General features: G+C 33.0%; 2 protein-coding genes across 3 annotated transcripts; one reads left to right on the top strand and one right to left on the bottom strand.

Annotated features, from left to right (window-relative positions):
• Window positions 1-9,761: 9,761 nt before the first annotated feature.
• On the top strand, window positions 9,762-12,678 carry LOC113762869 (bifunctional protein FolD 4, chloroplastic). 2 transcript variants are annotated; one of them, XM_027306490.1, is made up of 5 exons: window positions 9,762-10,072; window positions 10,302-10,627; window positions 11,238-11,474; window positions 11,606-11,773; window positions 11,952-12,678. In XM_027306490.1, exons 1-5 carry the CDS (start codon window positions 9,820-9,822, stop codon window positions 12,120-12,122), a joined length of 1,155 nt encoding a protein of 384 aa, XP_027162291.1. In that variant the 5' UTR covers window positions 9,762-9,819; the 3' UTR covers window positions 12,123-12,678. The 2 variants fall into 2 exon arrangements, with proteins under 2 accessions (XP_027162291.1, XP_027162292.1); XM_027306491.1 differs by lacking the exon at window positions 11,606-11,773.
• Window positions 12,679-18,045: 5,367 nt separating this feature from the next.
• Window positions 18,046-21,423, bottom strand: LOC113760337 (T-complex protein 1 subunit theta-like). Its single transcript, XM_027302890.1, has 9 exons — window positions 21,196-21,423; window positions 20,955-21,083; window positions 20,676-20,869; window positions 19,846-19,954; window positions 19,502-19,617; window positions 18,666-18,738; window positions 18,507-18,584; window positions 18,298-18,420; window positions 18,046-18,183 (listed from the first exon to the last, which is right to left on the bottom strand). Exons 1-9 carry the CDS (start codon window positions 21,421-21,423, stop codon window positions 18,046-18,048), a joined length of 1,188 nt encoding a protein of 395 aa, XP_027158691.1.
• Between the last annotated feature and the right edge of the window lie 791 nt (window positions 21,424-22,214).

Below are 22,214 nucleotides of genomic sequence, written 5' to 3'. Positions count from 1 at the left end.
TCCCCTTAATGGTTATCAGAATTGCCATTGTCATCTCAATTTGAGAATGATTCCCCAATGCAGTTATTCTTGGTGGTTCAATTTGAGATGGGCTCTCTCTCTCTCTCTTTTTTTTGGATAATCTGATTTGCTTTATCTTCATTCCAAATTTGGTTGACATTTGTAATAAAGTAAAATCCAGTTCATATTAGATTCAAATTACTGCTATGTCAAATGTTTAATTAGGATTGTATTTGGTGTGCATAATTTAAATGCTCTCGTTTATTGGAATAGGTTTGGAGCAACTGTCAAAGAAGCTTTGCAGGGAGTATTTGGAATAAGGTCAATCAAAAAACTATTGTAATTGCTTCTTTTGTATTGTGGTTTGTGTTGCATTTGAGTTGTTTGAATGGTGTGGTTTGTTCTATAATTGTTTGCCTTGCTAATAAATTGATTGATTTGTGTAATTGACTTTGGTGGTTGTTGCTTGTACTGATTTGAGTTTGTAGCAAAGTTTATTGTTTTATATACTTGTTTATTTACTTGCTTAGGCTATTAAAATAAAACAATGTATTGTGCTTGCTTACTTCTGCCACAAGATTCAGCACCACGTACATACTATTCAAACTGATGACTCCTAACATATAAGAGTCGAATTGCGATGTTTCAACTCAACTGAAAACTAACAGTATTCCAAACCAGAATGCAAACTCAGCGATTTGTAGAGAATGAATAATATGAATGCAATTTGTTTATGAAAACAAAACGTGAACAAAATGTTAATGTTTAACAAAATCTTGGAAATTGATAAAAAAAAACTCTAAAGAAAAAAAGAAACATAATAAAAAATTATATTCTCACTGGAAGATCTGAAAATTGTACCATAATTTAGAACCTGAAAGAGTTTATCTCCTAATTTCTTTGATTGAATTCCATAAATGATGAAAGAGTTTACGCTTCATATAGGGTTTGTATAGTCTTATGTGAACTAATGATGCGTTTGATAAAACTAAAGTCTTAAAACTGAAAATTGAAATTTGAACTATGAATCCATTAAATTATTAAATATTAAATCTGATACATTTGAGTGTATATCACATTAAGTGATATATGGATAGTTCATCACTTATTTTATAGGTAAGTTTTGTCTAGAAAATTCAATGCCACTTAATTAATTCAAATGTTCAATTTTTTTATTATTAAACACGTCTGAATATATTAAGATTTTAATCCATTAAATTTAAATGTTGTATTGAGTTATTAAACAGGGTCTAAATATTTTGAAATTTTGTCTTATTGGCAAATTTTGATTCTTGAACAACTACTGAGCTATGAACGGTTGTTAGATCCATGCCTCGTTTCGTTCCCCTATAGGCAAGACAAAATTTTGTGCTGTCAACAACATGTCAAAGTTTTAACTTCAAAAAATGAAAAGTTCTACTCACAATAGGTGAATTCTACAAAATGGTGGAGCTGTTTCTAACATTTTTGTGGTAAAGGTAGTAGTAACCAATTACAAAACGACATGTAAGAAATTACTAAAATTGAGGATGGTTTTAGCGCTTGAAATCGCGTGTCCCACCTTTGTTATTGATTAATAACTCTCAGGATTCTATTGTGAATAAGTTTAACAATTAATAAATCTTTCAATTCTATTGAATGATAGTCCATCAGCACAGTATACGTGACGGTTAAACAAAGATGGGACAAAGACAAAACTTGAAATAGATTATTTAAAACGCGATTTAGCAGACACGCGATGGGAGAAGCCCGGTGGTAAGAAGGAATTGGTACAAGTTGCTTGAAAGAAAGTTGGGGCCACACTGAAATAAATTTTGTAAATAAAGAATATAACCCACCAAGACAAGACATGCATTAGATGTTCGAAAAGTGGGCATTTAGTCCTAAACTCCTAGGAATTGGGATAAATATCTAGGAGTTATGAAATGTGACTGCAAAACCAACAAGGCACCAGTGAGCGCATGCAAGGGGTTTCCACCCGTTGTTTGCATTTCCTATACAAAATTTCTCTGAACATTTTCGAGAAGATAGCTTAGTTCTTCTGAATTCTCAATAGCTTAATGTTACAATAATTTTAAATTAAAAAAAAAGTGACTGCAGAATAGGATCTTTGAAAGATAAATGTAATGATCACTGAGCTGTTGGATTCACAAGACAATGGTCAATTTAAACTTTAAAGTTGTTTTAGCTTGATCCATGATCGGCAAACTTGAAACTTAGGGTCTGTTTGATAACATAAAAAAGTGCTGAATCTGAATTTTTTCAGACATTCAGATGTTTTGAGTGTTTGATAAATGAAAATCTATTTGCTGAACTTGTTAAGCAGTGCTGAACCTGTGTGTATTTTTTTCAGCACAAGAATCATAACTGAATGCTTAATTCTGATAAGAATCAATAGAATTACTTCAACTACCTTATCTTATTTACCAAATCTACCCTTGTTTGTTAATTATGTTCAAAATTCGTATCTAATTAAACAACATAATATTCTCTATTTAACGATTTTTAGTTTCTCTTTTCTCCCTTTTTAATGACTTTTACATCTTATCCATACTCCTCATATAATATATATTTCATCTTTTATATTAATTTGATTTAAAAATAAATATTGCTATTTTCATACCTAACAATTTTAAACTAATTAAATCATAAATTCTATTTCTTTTTTGAATCAAAGGATATAAGGGCAAAATTGTCAAATTAAACTTATTAAACATTCAGTTATAAATATTTATCAAACAGTATAAATAGATTTAGCATTAAAATTCAGACATTCATATATTTTTTTTAGTGCTTAAAATTCAGCAAATTAATTGTTTCAGTATTCAGATTTCAGAATTCAGACTTCAGAATTCAGATTCAGTTTTATCAAACGGAACCTTAATTAGGAAGGCCTTCGTAAGACATGTTTTACCTAATGGTTCAATCCGTAATTATCGTTCAGTACAAACGTAAGTAGTTTCAAAATCTTAAAAGTAGAATAACCGTCATTTTCTTTCTGTAAACTTCGCATTTTACAAATATATATAAATAGAAAGAACTAGAAAAAAATAGCAGACGTATATTGCAAGATGATATTTGATATCACTTTACTATATGGTATTGCATTCTAGGATAAATCATTTGCATGAAATGGTAACTAAAACAAAAATAAAAAAGTAAGAAGATTTATTTTTGGATAATATCTAAGTGTAAGTGAGCAGTACAAGTGAGTATATGTAACAGCATAATAAATTAGGTATCATTTAAATATCTTAACGAGTTCCCCTATCCTTCATCAAATTTTCATCAAATCATTTGCATGAAATTTTATCTAAAATAAAAAGTAAGAAAATTTATTTTTGGATAATATCTAAATGCAAGTGAGCAGTACAAGTGAGTATATGTAACGGCATAATAAGTTAGGTATTATTTAAATATCCTAACGAGTCCTTCTATCCTTTATCAAATCTTCATTAAATTATTTGCATGAAATTTTATCTAAAATAACAAGTAAAAAAATTGTTCTTGGATAATTAATATCTAATTGCAAGTGAGCAGTACAAACGAGTATATGTAATAACATAGTAAGTTAGGTATAATTTAAATATCTTAACAAGTTGCCCTGTCCTTGATCAAATCTACATTAAATCACTTACAAAAAAATTTATCTAAAATAAAAAGTACAAAAAAATTTGTTCTTAGATAATATCTAAGTGTCAATGAGCATTACAAGTGAGTATATGTAACGACATAACAAGTTGAGTATTATTTAAATATCTTAACGAATTCCCCAATCTTTCATGAAATCTTCATTAAATCATCTGCTTGAAATTTCGTCAAAATAAAAAGTAAGAAAATTATTCTTGGATAATATCTAAGTGCAAGTGAGCATTTGCATGAAATAGTAACTAAAATTAAAGCAAGAAAATTTGTTCTTGGATAAAATAACTAAATGCAAGCTAGCAATTCAACTAAATATATGCAGGGACATTGTAAGTTAGGTGTTATTTAAGTATCTTAACGAGCTCTCCTATCCTTCATCAAATCTTCATTAAATCATTTGTATGAAATTTTATCTATCTAAAATAAAAAGTAAGAAAATATATTCTTGGATAATATCTAATTGAAAGTTAGCATTACAATTTACAAATGAGTATATATAACGACATGGAAAGTTATGTGTGATTTAACTATATGAACGATATTTATTCTTGGATAATATTTAAGTGCAAGTGAGCAGTATAAGTTAGGGGTGGGCGCGGGTCGGGTACCCGCCCCATTCACCATTTGGCTGACCCAACCCGCACCTTGCGGGTCAGCCATTTTCTGACCCTTACCCGCCCCGCATATCAGCGGGTACCCTATAACGGATACCGGCTGAGATAGGGTCGGATCAGTGGGTACTCGCCCCGCCCCGTTTATCATTTATTTTTTTTAAAAAAAATGATTTATACCAATTTAATTTTATATTTTACACATTCATCTAAGATTTAATAATTTTTTTTTTCTAAAAAAAGGTTTCCCACCAAGAAACAAGCATATAAAGAGAATATAAGATAAAGGAAAAAAATTAAAAGAATTCAAAATCAATAAAAGTTTGAAATAAGTAACACAATTTTTAATATATATGTTCCACATTAATTAAACTTTTTTCTATAAAATATAAGATCATGGCCTTTACAAATGAATATTGTAAATAAACTATAGTCTCTCATATTTGTAATGCAATTTGTTCAATAAAATTACTTATTTAGTTCTAACTTATTATTTTATAGTGTGTGTATAAAAATAAAAATAAAAAATATATATATGCGGGGCGGATCGGGTATCCGCGGGTTTTTAATTATGTGACCCTAACCCGCCCCGCATCTTAGCGGATACCCGACCCTATTTTGACCCGATCAAATAATAAAAATCGGATATTCTAATTTTCGAATCGGATCGGATAGGATATGACGGGTTTTCGGGTTAGCGGATAATTTTGCCCACCCCTAGTATAAGTAAGTATATATAATAACATAGTAAGTTAGGTGTTATTTAAATATCTTAACGAGTTTCCCTATCATTCGTCAAATTTTCGTTAAATGATTTGTGTGGAATTTTTTCTAAAATAAAAAGTAAGAAATTTTATTCTTGGATAAAAAGTATGAATTAGTAAGATAATTGCTTGATAATAAGAAAAATGTACCAAAAATAATTGAGTAATGTGCAAAATAGTCCACTGGGTTACAAATTAGTAATTGGTCAATGGCATATATTTTGCAATTAACCCAAACAATAATAATTGCTTGATAGCCCGGGCTAATACCACCCAAAATTTTGGCTGAAAAGCGGGCGGGACAGGTGCAATGCATGAACAAAATTTTAAAACCTTTTACCCAACCATTTTTGGCCACCCGCCATCGATCCGGACTAATGACCTGTGACCTGTTTTAGCACTAAAATATGTGTCCAGCAATGGCCATGTCTGTGCAAAATCCAGGGGGCGTTTGGTAAGAGGGTATCAGATTCGAGGAATGGAATGAACCCCATAAATGGTGTTTGGTTCACTGGAATGGGAATTGAAATCTTGGAATGATTTCTAAAAATTTGGTGTTTCTCCATTCCCAAGTATTTTGGTGGGTTTTGTCCGATTCCCAAGTTTGATTCCAAGAAACAAATCCAATTACATATTATAATTATACAATGATATAATTAATATTTATATATATTATATATATTATATATTATAATATATACATATATATAATATATTATAATTATAATATTAGTACATTATATAAATATATATTATAATTATTTAGTTAAATATAATTATATTTATATAATATATATTATAAATTTATTAATATTATATAATAATATATATGTATATCTATAAATATATATTATATGTGCATATAATTAAAATAAATACATGTATATAATATTAATAAATTATATATTTATTATTTTAAATATAATAATATATAATAACTATATCTAATTAATATGCATTATATTTATATAAAATATTAGTACAATTAATATTTATATATTATATAATTATAATTATATATTTATATTATAAATTTCATATAATTATAATTAATTATATATAATATTTAATTTAATTAGTTACAAACTTATAATAATGATATTATTATATTATATAATTATATATTATAATTATTTAGTTAAATATAATTATACTTATATAATATATATTATAAATTTATTAATATTATATAATAATATATTTATAATATATATGTATATTTATAAATGTATATACATGTATGTAATATTAATAAATTATATAATTATTATTATTATTATTATTTTAAATATAATAATATATAATAACAACTATATTTAATATGTAATATATATTACATTTATATAAAATATTTGTATAATTAATATTTGTATATATTATATAATTATAATTGTATATTTATATTATAACATTTGTATATTTATATTTAATTATATATCTATAATATTTAATTTAATTAGTTACAAACTTATAATAATAATAATATTAGTTATATATATTATATAATGTATATTAATTTGTGTAATATAATTAATATTATCAATTATACTAATAATTATACATGTTTACTAATAGAAATTATTAATCAGTTAGACTAAATTTACTAATACATTTATACTAATATATTTAATTAGTAAAAATTTCTTATATCTCATTTACAAAGAGCCAATAACTATCATTTACAATGTGATTTATAATATATTTATTATATTCCATTCCGAAAGAGTTGACGAACCAAACATCAACTATAGTAATGATACACATTCCAGGTACTTGAACCAAACAAATGTATTGGAATGAATGACCTCATTCCAAATCCAAGATATCCGATTCCGAATCCGAATCCAATTCCGATGTGCGAACCAAACGCCACCTAAATATGCAACTTTATATCAGCCGGTTGCCTGTTTATTTTGTCCCATTTTTTTTCTTTCTTTATTTTCTCCTGACACTATACGAAAGAAAGTGATTTGACAATAGTGATTTTGTTACTACTCTTCAAATACCATATATAACTCTCTGTTCAATGCAAAAGCTATTTCTTCAAGTCGAGCTCGGTAAAGTGGCCTCCAACCAAGGACATTATATGGTCTGAATTCTGAGATACAAATGGGCTGTAGCTCCTCAAGCCTTAGCCCACCGTTTCCTTATTCCCAAACTCCCCCCTGCCCAGAGCCCACCACCCACCACGTCTGGGTTCGTAGATGGCTCATTCAATATCTGTCCCTTGAAATTTGAATTTTGACGTTTGGGACAATTTAACCACAAATTACAACGGGCAATATGTAGCCCAAAAAAAAAAAAAAAAAAAACTTACAGGCATGGACTAAAATATTTTGTCATTGTATGATCCTTTTTTTTGAGTTGAATTTGGTTTAATGATAGATGAAGCAGAGTTAACGACCAAAAAAAGAACACTTGAGTTGAATAGTGACTAATTGAAAAAGGGTTTTTAACTATGAACATGTTCCACTTCCCCAAGAAATAAAATTTTATCTTATGGAAGATTGATAATTGTACACACACTTTAATCTCTGGCACAGCTTTATAAGTTATATTCTCTTATATAGATATGGAATAATTTCAAAAATTTCTCTTGAGGTTTTTGACAATTTCACTTGTCTCCCCTGAGCTTTGCAAAGTAATACTAACTTCCCTTATATTGTCTTATTGGAAGAAAATTACTCATACATCCTAAGATATTATGTCTTATTGGAAATTAACATCTGGCAATTAAGTAATTAGGGCACTAATTAACTGTTACTAACTAATTAACAAAAATAGTTACTAGAAAATTTTTAATGATGAACAATAACCTGTAATTACAAAATGGTGCCAATTGATGCACCAAATTTTTTTTCACTTTCACAAATTGATACACCAAAAATCTTCACAGCTGAATTTGTCTGAATTGATACACTAATAGTAATTTGTTTGAATTTTTTATTCTCTCAAAAATCTTCACAACTATCTTGCGATTACACTTGCAATATTTGTTCTTGATGTAAAAGGATATGAGTGAATTTTATGATTTCCTCATGTAGCTTAACAGGGCTATAGTTTCTACATATATACTTCACCTTCAACTTACAAAATCCACACAAAATCACTATTTTCCCACCTCAAATTTTACTGCTTTAGGTGAAAGTGAGATCCATCTTAATGCTTCTTGTTGCCTTTTATATGCAAAATGATAAAGACGGGAAAAAATAACTGTTGTAATCCAATGCACTAGCCCTAAGTCCAACTTTGTAGAGAAAATCAATTACTACTTATTTTTACTCTTTGCTATTTGCACTTATCTTCCCTCACTTTTGTTATATATGTATTTCATTCCTTTACAATATAGCTTATACACGAGCATAAAAAGGGCATTTGTAGAATAAAAGTACTATCTCTTTTCTCAAAACACTTTTTTAATGGTACTTTTTTTGATTTGGATTGATTTTGTTATCAAAACCTTAACTTCAAAGGAGGTTAGTATAATTTTACAAACCTTAAGGGAGGTTTCTAAAATTAGCCCTATACACACACACACACACACACACACACACACACATATTTTCTGACAAGCAATGGTTTATAATATTTATTAGCAAACAAATGGATACTAGAATTTAAGGTCTTGTTTTTTATTTATGGTTAATTTATACAAATATGAATAATTTAAATATAAAAATTAACAACGGTTCTACATATTCATTCATATTAATTTTAAAAAATTAATGTATTTTAAATGTTTAATTATTTATTAATTTTTAAAAATTTGTTTACATACTTTTCACTATAATATGATAGTATACATCAAATAATGTACCCCATATCTAAAACTTGGTAGATATTCTTTTTTTATAAATATTCTTTTTGAAAATTTAAATTTTTATAATGACCATAAACCTAGAATTATATATTCATACTTAATTAAGTAGAAAAAGATGCATTAACCCATTTTTCTTCATCAATAAATATTCATTTTTCAATAATATTGATAAATTTATCGGTGTAACAGTTAATTCTCTTTTTTACACTAAGTTAATTCAAAATTAAGAAGATATGATGAACAATTTGAATACGAATCAATGATATGGTGATGAAAGGAAGTAATTTATGGGATTTGTAAGATTTCAATGATTGTGATTTAAAAAGGTTTTACTATATTTCTATATAATAATTTGGTAGAAAGCAAATATCATTAAGATAAGATTAGTTTTTTTTAAGTTATTTTAAAATTAAAGATAAATTTTAAACATATAATATAATCATTTTAATAATTTGATAGAAAGCAAACATCGTTAATATAAGATTAGTTATTTTTTAAAGTTATTTTAAAATTAGAGATAATTTTTAAACACATAATATAATCCAAATAGAATTCAGTATGGATAAAACCCAAGTAATCCATAATTCATTAATTCTCTTAAATTAAACATGCTTATATAAAAGTGAGAAACACTATGATTAAAATAGCTACTTTTATATATACATAGGTGCATACAAAGCATCTAAATTTTCGAAGTATATGATCTACCATCCAGCTAAATCTACAAATTTACTAAAATAATTTACCCATCTTCTTTTGGGCGAGAAAGAATTAGAAGCAAAGAAAAGAAGCAGATGTTTTTCCTTTTGGGTGAGAAACTTTCTCAATTGTCTCTGTAAAATTTCATTCGGTTGTGGTAAAAACTTGTACTTTCTACACTGCTACAAAGGCGTTAAACCCTAAAAGCAACAAAGGCGGGATTAAAGCATCAGCAAGCATAGGGCTGATACTCAGGCAGCTCCAATCGCTTCGGCCATTCATGGCATCGCCCTCCTCCATGACGACGACGTCGTCTACCACTTCAAAACTCGTATTCTCCGGCTGCTCAACCTCCTCCTCCTCCTCCTCCTCTCCTCGACTCCTCCCATTGACCACCGCCACCACCTCCTCCAAATGCAGAGCTTTTCACTTCCACCGCCGCTTCAACCCCCTCCGTCATGTCCATCTGCGTCCGTGCAAAAATCCCACAACTGTCTTCGCTCAAACTATCAGCCCTCCTTCGTTCATTGCTGGTACAATTCAACTTCGTATGAATTGCTCATAAAGCTTCGTTTTTGTTTTTGAAAATCAAAGTTTATGTCTTTGCTTGATTATGCATGCAGCTTGAGATAAAATTTGACAATTAGGTCAAAAAAATCACGTCTTCAACATTTTGTGATTGTGGGTTTCTTGTCTTTTCATTGAATTTCATCGGGTTTTTGCTTTATTTTTTCCTAATGTTTCTTGAATTTTGTTAATCAGCTGCTATGGCTACTGAACCTTCTGCTAAAGTTATTGATGGAAAAAGGGTTGCTAAAGAAATCAGAGAGGAAGTAGCAGCAGGAGTATCTAAGATGAAGGAGGCACTAGGCGTCGTTCCAGGGCTGGCAGTGATCCTAGTTGGGGACAGGAAGGATTCAGCAACTTATGTTCGCAACAAGAAGAAAGCTTGTGAGGACGCAGGAATTAAATCTTTTGAAGCGTGTTTGCCTAAAGACGCGACAGAAGAAGAAGTGCTTAAGCATATTTCAAGTTTTAATAATGACCCTGCGGTTCATGGCATCCTTGTTCAGCTACCTTTACCTTCTGTATGGTTTTGAATATCATTATTTCTTGTCCTTTTTGGATCAAATTCGGTTGCAAAATATGCCTGAATCTACTTTTTTTTTTTGCCTGTATAATGGTATGGTTTGTGCTTGAAATGATAAGGAAAAAAAAAATGTAACTATTTTCAATGGTTTCCTCTGCTATCTTGAGTCAAGTTGAAGTAGAGCTAATTTCTTTTGTAAATGAAGCATTGCTCTGAAGTGAACTATTCTTTAATGGATGTTTGTGAATTACAATGTAGCTAATACTTTATTGTGTCTTTTATAATTTTCCCTGGACTTTCATTTCTTCAATATAACATTTTGGGACCATTAAAATTATTCCGTTTGATGAGTGAGGACTAGAAAGCTATGCATGTTTACCATTATGATTATCTTGTGTTTCTATATTTGTCTCTCATTGCTCAATGCAAATTGAACTTATTCTCTGCTTCCTTCATTATCTGTAAATTGTAAATTGATTGACTGCTTGATAAAAATGGTTTAGGACAACTTAAGATTCTATAGTAAGAGACTCGGAAGTTACTAATGTTAACTTATAAGTTCTTGTTTGAGGTCACTTTTAACTCCTGTCTTCATGGATCTTGTACAGCACATCAACGAGCAGAATGTATTAAATGCTGTTTGCATTGAAAAAGATGTGGACGGATTCCACCCACTAAACATTGGACGTCTTGCCATGCGAGATAGGGAACCACTATTTGTGCCTTGCACGCCTAAAGGATGCATAGAATTGTTGCATAGATATGGTGTTGTTATCAAAGGGAAGAGAGCAGTTGTTATTGGCCGGAGTAATATTGTTGGGATGCCTGCTGCTCTATTGCTACAAGTAAGATTATTGCTGGCTGGAAATCTTTCAATTAAAATCTTCCGAGCTAGCGTATCACTGTTTTTTTTTTCCCTGTTAATAGATTGAATTGTTTTAATTTTTGGTTTTCCCTTGGTACTTTGGGATGGTAGAGGGAAGATGCAACTGTGAGTGTTGTCCATTCTAGAACAAAGAATCCTGAGGAGTTTACTAGAGAAGCTGATATTATCATCTCAGCTGTAGGACAAGCAAATATGGTGAAGGGTAGCTGGATAAAGCCTGGTGCAGTTATTATTGATGTTGGGATAAATCCAGTTGAGGTGGGGTATCTTCATTTGTCATTGGGCACTTCGCTTCCACTGCCTCAATCCCTTCTCCCCCTTCCTCTGCTCCAAGTGCCCCTTGAATGTTTTGTTTGCTTAAAACCTCTAAGCTGCAGTGTTGAATTTGTTTGCGTGCTTTAATAACGAGGTAATTTTGGTTGTGCCTTTGTGACAGGATTCTGAAAGCCCTCGGGGCTATCGGCTAGTTGGTGATGTTTGTTATGATGAGGCTAGGCAAATTGCATCTGCTATCACTCCTGTTCCCGGCGGAGTTGGACCTATGACGATAGCAATGCTGCTGTCAAATACTCTGACGTCTGCAAAGAGAATTCACAACTTCAATTGATATTTTCACCATGACCTCTTGTCCCAATAGGCAGAGGCCCTCCTTCAAACAAGTGCAGGTCCTTTGTTGGGACTTCCTCCCATCTTCTTTCCATGTAGGGCACCAAAAATAAAATTTTGTCCGCCTTTTTGCCAAGCAAAATCTATGCAGCTATTATAGAGATGACATATAGGGAGTCCTTTGGAGCAAGAAGCATCTTATTTGGCTCAGTATTTTCAAATGATTAAGAGCAATTGGTCGTGCTTACTAATTGGTAAATGATGTGCATATAGACAGAACCGTGCAAGATGGGTAATTTAAGAAGGAAGCGAACAACAAACGAGCCATGAGGACGCCAGCCTTTTAGATGAAAAATAGGATATCCTATTTTCAAGTTAAGATTGCATTTTTGTGTTCAGTCTTTGCCCATGAAGAGAAGCACTGGCTTCTGATTTGGCAACATTATCAACATCAGGATTAGTTATATTTACATGCACATTGTATTCTTTCTTTGATTTTCTGGTTGCATGCACTTATTTTGAATTCATCCTGCTGGCTACGTGAAATTTTTATTTTAGTTAGTTTCATCAAAATTGTCATTCCATAGACTCAAGATATCTTTACATACGGTATTGCTTTATGCTTGTGTAGCTTGTCTATATTAATCATCACAATCAAGCAGAAAAGGTACTAACAGGCAAGTAGAAGTGGCAAAATGGATTCATATCCACCAATCCATCCATATAAACCAACTTTAAATGGATTTGGATGATCCATATAAATTCAATGGTTTTAAATGGATAACCATTTAAATCCAATTATATTGATGAATTTAAATGGATTATCCATGTAATCTATATACATCCATTTAACTTAAAAAACAGTCAACATAGATAGGATTGACTAGGAGCTAATTAGTGCTTACAAATCTTTTTGGGTGGATTTTCTTATTTCTGTTTTCATTAGTTGAGTGAATCTGAGTTTAACCGTATCGCTCATGCTGTCTATTAACTGGACATGTGACACTTGTATGTGTAACAAGCATTAGTGGGCCCAGTTACCACTCTTAACCTTTTCTAACAGAAGTTAGAAATTCGGCTTTTATAAACCTAACTTCCAGAAGAAACTTCAAAAGCCAGTAACTTCCAAAAGAAACCTCAAAAGCCGGCAACTCTTGAGATCCTCCTGGGGACTTATAAATCCAAACCCAACCTCCCAGAACCGATGTGGTATGGCAACCCCACAAGGGCCTAGTTACCAAAGAGACCCACTTATTTTGGTAAGAGCTGTGTTAAGGTGAAATAGGATGGGATTATACAATGTTGCACCTTCCAATCAGATGATATTTCTTCTTGGGGAGATCCAATCAGGTGACTTAGCGACATGTGATGCAACGTACGGCCGTTGATGGGTTTTGGTGGGTCCAGTTAAAATAATTTTTCATTTTTTTATTTCTTTTATTTATAAAAATAATTTTTCTAACGAGTACCCCGCAATATTGGTTAAGAAACGTAAATGACACCTTCTTTTTTTTTTAATAAGTTGAAGGTTTTGAATCCAAATTCTCATACTTACAATCCCTCTCCCCTTATCACCCAACCCAACTATCAAAAAAAAAAAAGGCACCTAATTTACTAAGTAATATAATGTAGCTTGTATATCAATAATATAATAAGGAGTTTCATACATTTTTAGATATTACGTGCACATGTGATGAAAATATTTTACTTGTCAAATAACATAAGATTTCTTACTAGAACTCCACTTTTATTCAAGGCATCTCACTTGAATAGGAGTGTAAAAAATTGGAAACGTAAACTTCTTTTCACTGTAAATCCGTATTCAATTCACCCAAAAGTTATAAAAATGTAGCGAAGTTCTTAATTGTTCATTATTTTACAAAATGATACTTAAAGTAATGATGAAAGGTCTAAATTGACCACAGCAGTTAAATTTTCTTGGAACTAAACTAATTTTATGAAGAACTGAAATAGAGTATAGTACAAGCATTTGTTATTACCAAAAGGTTTTAGGTGATTTAAGGATAGAACTTTGGGGATCTGTATTTTTTGGAAAAAAAAACATTTGGATCTTAAATTTAGGATTTGGGAGAGTAAATGGATAAATGGATGGATCAGTTTACACTATCCATTTAAATGACATCCATTTAGATCCATTTATTAAATAGTTTTAATTGAATTGGATCAATTTGATCCATTATCTATTTAACTAAAACCATTTATCAACTATATATCCATTTTGTCACTTCTAGTTATGGTCATCAAGAATGCAAACCCGGGACAAATTGATTGCTACTTCACTTGCGGAGACCCCAAGGTACTCTACCAAACCTCTCTCTCTCCAAATTTTAGGCAAAAATGCAGAACCCATAATTATAAAATCAGATGCCGGTAATCCCGCAACTATGATTTGTTGTTATACATTTAGACTAGCTAACTAAGGTGTGTATGAATGATTATTCTCAGTGTTAAAAACATATCAATCCATTTTGTTTTAATTATTTATTTATCTTTGTCGAAATCCATTTTGTCTTAGTTTTGTACTAAACGGCCTCGTTTGGAAGGTGAGTTTTTTGGATGTTTGTGTAAAACTTTACTATAGATCACTGTAAAAATTGTAGAAAAACTTTTTGTAAGATGAAAAAACTTTTTTCCTTTTCCTTTTCCTTTTGTCTTTCTTTTTCTTTTTTCTTTTTTCTTTTTTGTCTTTCTTTCTTTTTTCTTTTTCTTCCTCCCTGTTTCCTCTCCTGAAACTGCTGCAACTTTCTTTCTTTTTTGCTTTGTTTTCTCTCCCCCTCTCCTGCCCGCCACCCCTCCCTCTCCCTCACCCGTCGGCTATATCAGAGATTATCTCATCGGCATCGTGCGGATCAAAATTTCTGGGGAGATTATCTCATCGGCACCGTACGGATCAAAATTTGCGTTTCTGGGAAGATTCTAAGTTGGAAAGTTAGGAAGCCTGATGATGCGGTGGATGTCTGGTGGGCTGTTGGTTTTGAATTTTGATGGCTACAATTTTGCAGAAGATCCCCTTTCTTTTTTTGGTAGATAAATCAACTTGAGCTTTTGTTAGTTCTTTTTCCACAAAAAAAAAAAAAAAGCTTTTGCCAGTTCTCACCTCCTGTTGGCAATTTGTTGGGGAAATTTTGATAGGTGGGTGGTCTGGAGTTTTCCTGGGAGCAATATTAAGTGAGATAATGGCGAAATTAGGAAACTTTTTTGACTGGAACTAGGTTCGGGTAGTCGGCGCCGGAAGAGGTGATTGACACGGGTACCGGCAGCGGAGGTGGTGGCCGGCGACGGAGATGGTGGTAGGTTCAGGTGTGGGAGGAAGAAGAAGAAAAGGGGAAGGGGAGAATTTTTTTGTGTGTTTTGGGTATTTTGAAGTGTGTACTGTAGCTAAAGTTGGTAAAAAATTAGTATAAAACAAACTTGAGTAAAAATTCAACTTCCAAACAGGCCCAATTATAATACTACTAAGTTTCATCTGTTGCAGGCAAAAACCTTGCACCAACTTCATATGTGAGAGCCGACTGCAATGGGCAATGGGCTTTCAGTTGTTGGATCTCTTTTCATATTCACAGGAAACTAGAGGCCCAGAAAACTAGAAGCAAAATCTAAATCACTCTTACATTCATATTCAACACTCAATCATCCATCCATCCATCTCCACAGGAGGATCTCATTTCAGACCACCAGCTGGTTTTGCAATTATAATCTGTATCGGGAAACCAATATACAGCACACAATCACAATTATTGTAAAAGATGAGGAAAACTTCTTAACGTTGAAACATGAGAAGAACCATTTCCATCATTCTGTGGGTGGAACAAATGCACATGTTTAAGACCAAAATGCATTACTGTGGATTTTGATGGAAAATATTGTTCCTTTTGCTGGTTGTAGCAATATCAAAGCAATTGAAAATATTGCACTACACCTACTAAAAGTCAGATGAGATTTATGATCAAAATTTCCAGCAAAGGCATCCACAATTATTAACAACAGCAGCACCGTTTAGACCCTCCTTATGGGACCTTAGTGTCCCAAACTGAGGCAAAATAACTACAAGAATCTCAAACTATACTTAAATATTGTGGTTAACCCAAGCCTTCTTTTGAAACTAGTGATAGGGTATAGTATGAGCTTTTAGCATGTCCAAGAAATCCTGTCATGATGCATGACTTCTGATCCACTTAGGAGATCTAAGATCTCCACACTTGGAAAGTCTCTGCAAATTCACCTATATCCTCACTTAGCCCCAATAAGGGAAACTTCTAGGCTGTGCATTCAAAAGACAATCACACAACCCACAGAATAACTTGATCAACTGAAAACCTATACCTAGAACCATGGCCATCACCTACGTACCAATTACCAAGTAATCCTGCCAATTATTGCATATTTGCTCTATAAACTACATTGAATTCTCTACCACCAAGTGAAACTCTTTCATATTAAAAAAAAAGTCAACTAAATGCAGCATAAACCACAAAAATGGGTAATTCACTACCAGTATCATGACAACAGCATTACAAACAAGAAAAGTAAAGATGCCAAGAATGTCTTACCCGGTCTACACGCAGGACAATACAAACAGCATCAGCAGCATATTTGAGAGCAAAAAACTTGTCAATTGAATCAAATCCCTAGTTAAGAACCATCTGACACTTCATTAAATTCGATATTTCAGAATAGCTCGAGTTGCTGAAGAATATTCTAGAATGCATCAATCCCAGGGAGAGTAAACTAAAAAAGATCTCCTTCATGGGTAGAAAAAAACCCAAGCAGGCAAGCACTTGAGTATCAGCTCCCGTTTTCACAAGCTCATGCACAACTGGGCTGCTTGGATCTTTTGATTAATTTTGAGGATCCAATGATCAAGATCGACAGAGCTCAGGATCTCCATTGAGCTTTTGTTTACGTTGCTCCGCAAAAGCTAGATTTAGTTAGGTGGTAGCCTTTAATATGCATGACATATGCGGGTCACTAGAAATTGCTAAACAATCTTCTGAACAACCTTTACCAGCAGGGTTTAATGCTTACTCCAAGAATGACTTTAAAAGTAAAAATTGCTCTCAATCTTCAAAATTGAACCTTCTATGCTAGAAAAAAAATTGAATGTGGATTTCAGCAATATAAGAAAAAAGCTTACTTTATGGTATATAGGTCCCATACACTGGTTGTGGAGACATCTTTGCAGATGCCTTCCTCCAAACCGATGTCAACACCGGTGTTCCCAGATGCAGGTTCAGCATACAAAGATGCTATGATCTCCATAGCATTAAGCCCAGCTTTCTTAGCCAGGGTTTTAGGTACCATTTCAAAACTTTCAGCAAATTTGGAAATTGCATATTGATCTAAGTTGCAAGGCAATGGAAAAATCTGAGCCTCAACCAAACAAATCATCTACAATTCAGTTTACTAATTGACAAGAAATCAAGCTAACAATAGACGAGTCACAGTATGCCAAAGGCTATGAGAAGCCAGTAAATATTTGCATAAACATTCAACAAAAACACTTTCAGAAATAGAATGCAGCACTTGTCATCAAGTTAATGTCAATAAAATGGTCCTCTAACTCAGATTAGCACACTGTTCAATCATATAGAGCCAGAACACTAACTCTTCAACCGGATCATTCAGCAGTTGAGCCAAAAAATGCATGAGAAACAAGCAAGTCCAATAATTTATTCAACCTTAACTTATCCCGTGCAAATAATCAAACAAACGTATATAGTAGAAAGATGTATGTTACAGTTGGCAGCCACAAGCAGATGCACATAAACTTCTCTAAACAAGGACTATAAAAATACACTTGCAAAATGGATAGAATAGTTGCTCAAGCATGTGAAGGTATATCTTGCACTTCAGCACAACTGCAATAACCTAAAACAAGACATGCTTTGCTGCAAGAAAGTGCATTACCCAGTTTCTTTGAAAGAAAACTCCTTTAGTCTTCTGGCTAATTCAATCTCAGTAGCTGCAGCACAGGGTACTATTTGACTATCCCTGCACATTGCCTGGTATAGATGGAAATAGCAAAGTGTATTAGATCCCAACTGCAAGTAAAAACTTGCAAATCACCTAGAAGCAAATAGTTAACAACTTGCAAAGGCATCTAGAAGACAACCCATCATTCCATGTGTATATCTTTTATATTCAGCAAAGGGTACCTTGTATGTATTAACTCCATCATCAACTGCTCTCTCAAGATCATCTAATATACTATCAGTGCTGCCTTGCAGAACAACTGTGGATACTGAATTTCCACCTTCTTCATTTCTTACAATTGTAACCTATTCATCATTCATAAAAATCATATACAAGCAGTTGAAACAACTACATATTGGAGAGTTCAGCGCCACGGGCTGTCTTATCATACCTTAACACCACCAATTTCATCCACTGAAATGGAATCAACATATCCAAGATCATCTGGATTTGGCGGACTAAGTTTCAACTGTATTGAGATGACAAAAAAAATCAGAAACAATACAAAAAAGTTTCACAACTTAATACTCTCTGACTGCAAGATGCTTACAAGAGCAACAGCACCAGTGGTATGGCAAAACCGTTGAAGCTCAAATTTGGAGCAAATCTTTAGGACCATGAGCCTGTAAAGGATATGTACTGGCTAATCAGTTGTTCAACATAATAGGTTCACAGGCAAGTAGACAATTAAGCAAAATGACGTGATATTCCAGATGCAAGTATTGTGCATGCATATGAAAAGATGAACCATGATGATAGCAATTCAAGATCTAGGTCAAGGAAAATGCAAAATCGTCCAAGACTCCAAATATGATTACCGTGTCCCACCAAACACCAACCCACAACCCACCCCACCCCCCCCAAAACAAAAAAAAAAATGGAAAACAATAGAGATAATGGAAAAAGTTAGGAACAAGCAGATTTTACACATCTTCTCTTGTACGAAATACGCTTAATAAAGGAAAATTTCTGCAGTGTATCCAAGGTGAGTAAGGGAACGCAAAATGACACAAAGCTAAAGGAAAGTAATCGCGTTTCAAGCTGATTAATTGCCTATTCGAGTTTCCCAAGAAATTCAAGCAGATGTAAAGTAGTCGAAACAAGTGACCAATACACACGTTCTTTCAGTAGTCTACTATGCAGAATGTCCTAATATTTTCAGGCCCTACCTCATTCCCATAAGAACATGATATTCTTACCTCTCTCTTACTGTATAAAAACCTCATACTGAGATACGAAGGCAAATTAGAACTCTCTTTGTACTAGGAGATTAAGCCATTCCTTCAATGGGCTAGGTTAGCAGAAATGAAAAGGCACTCGACTTCTCATTTCTCTGTAGACATAAAGGGGAAAAAAAAAAAGCAATAGGCAGAGAAAATGGCTTACTTGTAACGTTCACAAAAATGTAGTGCCATCTCTCCAATAGCTGCTCCACTAACAATAACCTTTGCACCAGATCCTGCAATTGCTTTTATGAGTTCCCCAACCTTAGCTGCTCCAATCTTGGCATAATTTTCAAGTTGCAAAAGCAGAACAGATTAACAATTACCAGACTCTGAGACGAGAGCGCATTAACACATAATAGATTACTAAATGCTCTAGAATTCCACAAAAGCAAACAAAATAGATGAACACTATAAATACCATGTGAAAACGGGTTTAGTCTTTGAAAAACCAAGTTTAGGTCTTTACGAACAAGGATCTAAAGGACTAGAAGCCCCCCTTAATACCTGTTGAGCTCTGTGGATTAAGACAGTTCCTTTTGTTTCTGTGGCGGTTGTATCAACACCTCCAGCAAACATAGCAACTTGCAGGAATGATTGCAAAGTTTTAATGCTCCTGATAAAGAATGAATATCAATCATAGATAAATCAACAAGAGTAGTGTCCTTCCTAACTTTCATCATGAGAAGCATAAAACAATTTGCCATGATCTGAAACCTCTTAAAAACAAGCACGACCAGAAATTTTGGAAGTTTTCACAGTTAATAGAAAACATGTGCTGTTCAGAGCAGACTGAATAACCCAACACATCTTTCGTAGAATTTGATTAAACTCATGTAGCAGAGGCATTAAACATGTGAGACTACTTCCATTTTAATCAACAAGTGGTAATACAAATGAAGATAGAATTTTAAAAAAATAGCATATTTCCAGGACTGAAGAATTAGTATGTGCTAGAACCCTACTTCATTGAGGGAGATCATTAAAAAATTGGACAAAGATTCGAATAAAAAATGATGTCCTTTTATGCAGAAGCATACAAGACACACAGAGGGAAAAAAGGTTGGAATGCTACTCTATCAACCTTAAAATGTGTTACATTGATTTAAATTAAATTGCACAGGAAACATAGTGAAGTGTTTCAAAGCACAACCAGTAATCATATTATATGCGTAAAACATTGGTAGTTTAAAAGCTATAATGCTAAAGAGTTTTTCAACAGCGTCAACAAATAGATCAAGATAACACGTGAAGGGAAAAAGATTCACTTCAACGCAAAAACAAAAAAAGTTAAAAAGAATAAATCCTAAGAAGTAAATAACTGGCTAATAGCATACAAACTACCAGAAGCATGCTCAGGAGTGCTTACCTTTGCCTTCTTCATCCTCTTTATACTTCCCACAGCATCATTTTTCAATACCATACCTCGGATTATTATACTATCGCGCAGACGACCACCCAAGAGTTTTGCCACTCTGACATTGTCCACATTAAAGTTCGCCGGGTTCTTTGAGCAAACTTGGATGAATGCCTGTGTTGCAAATACATCACACAATTCATGACAAAGGAAGAATCGCAACCGAGGCACTAACAACAGCAGAGTTAGCAATATTTACCTGAGCAACAATACGGCATAAAATATCCTCTTGACCAAAATGTTTGCTAGCAACAGCAGCTTTCATGCGAAAAATAACTTGAGTAGTATCCAAACCTGGTTCAACCAATTCCTCTAGAACTTGGATTGTCTGAAACAGGATGGTAATTGGTTTCACTCAGCGAATTAAAAAAAAGAAAGAAAAAAAAAGTGCAGAATGCAGTAAAGAGTCAAAAACAAAAATGGCGGCAGGGGAAGGAAACCTTGTTAATGGCGTAAATAGTGCTGGGGTCCAGACCCATTCGGATGAGGTCCTCAGCATTTTGGAGGAGCTCCCCGGCAAAAGAGACGCACAACTTAGCACCGACACCAAATTCCTCTTGTTGGGCCTTGCCAGCAAGAACCAAGATCTTAGCAGCAAGGTGCAGAACTCCGAGCTTGTTGCCAATGGTGGCAGCGAAAAGCTTGTCGAGATGGTTGATAATAACCATCTTATCCATACCTTGGGGGGAGGGGGTGGGGGCGGCGAGAGAGAGATCGAAACGGATTATGCACAGATCCCAATGAAATATACAAATGTAAAAATAACTTACATATTTTACCTTTAAAGAAAACACCACCCTTCGTTTCTTCTTCTTCTTCTTCCTCTTCAACTTCCGAAAAAAGCTTCTCCTCCTCCTCTTCTTCTTCCTCTTTGTCTTCCCCTCTAGCTCTGTCTATTGGACCGTCATATTTTTTCCGTCTGTTGCTTGCAGCATATTTTCGATAGTGCTTCCAATCTCTGAAGCCCTTTACCGGGCAGTCACTCATCTTGTGTTCGGACGGTGATTGGGCTGAGCAAAAGCGGCTCCCACATGTGCAGCGAATCAAATGCTTCTCTGCAATCTTGTCCTTAACCTTATAATGATCATCCAGTTGCTTGGGAGTGTAGACACCAAATTTTTGTCAATCTTTAATATTTTAGCGAATTTTTTCTATTTAATGAGTTATTTATTTTCTTACATTTTAATGTGTATTTTTCTCATTTTTTACAGGTTTATTTTAGGACAAAAAAAATAAAAAAAAAAGAGAAAATCAAGAAATCAAAAATCTTCTCATAATTATTGCTCTTTCACCAAATGCACTATTGATCCATTTTTGCACTCAAAATCTCCATGCATCTTTCTTTTTTTATTTGGAAGAAATTATCATTTTATCCCAGGCACCTTTCTTTTTATTAGGTGGAGAAAATCATTTTGGTGAACCTAACACACAAGCTCCACTTTGGCAAAAGATACTCTCG

The sequence above is a fragment of the Coffea eugenioides genome, chromosome 2 (genome assembly GCF_003713205.1).
Source record: "Coffea eugenioides isolate CCC68of chromosome 2, Ceug_1.0, whole genome shotgun sequence".
NCBI classification, from domain to species: domain Eukaryota; kingdom Viridiplantae; phylum Streptophyta; class Magnoliopsida; order Gentianales; family Rubiaceae; genus Coffea; species Coffea eugenioides.
The sequence above is the reverse complement of the archived record's forward strand: the minus strand, read 5'-3'. Positions and strand labels throughout refer to the sequence as shown.

What these genes read in the sequence shown, in the direction of transcription:
- LOC113760337 (XM_027302890.1), bottom strand. Translation starts at nt 21,423, where the DNA reads ATGGTTATTATCAACCATCTCGACAAGCTTTTCGCTGCCACCATTGGC. An exon ending in CTATTTACGCCATTAACAAG is followed by an intron (nt 21,084 to 21,195) that starts GTTTCCTTCCCC and finishes ATCCTGTTTCAG; the next exon opens with ACAATCCAAGTTCTAGAGGA. An exon ending in TATGCCGTATTGTTGCTCAG is followed by an intron (nt 20,870 to 20,954) that starts GTAAATATTGCT and finishes TTTGCAACACAG; the next exon opens with GCATTCATCCAAGTTTGCTC.
- LOC113762869 (XM_027306490.1), top strand. Translation starts at nt 9,820, where the DNA reads ATGGCATCGCCCTCCTCCATGACGACGACGTCGTCTACCACTTCAAAA. An exon ending in CTGCTGCTCTATTGCTACAA is followed by an intron (nt 11,475 to 11,605) that starts GTAAGATTATTG and finishes TTGGGATGGTAG; the next exon opens with AGGGAAGATGCAACTGTGAG. An exon ending in TTGGGATAAATCCAGTTGAG is followed by an intron (nt 11,774 to 11,951) that starts GTGGGGTATCTT and finishes CCTTTGTGACAG; the next exon opens with GATTCTGAAAGCCCTCGGGG.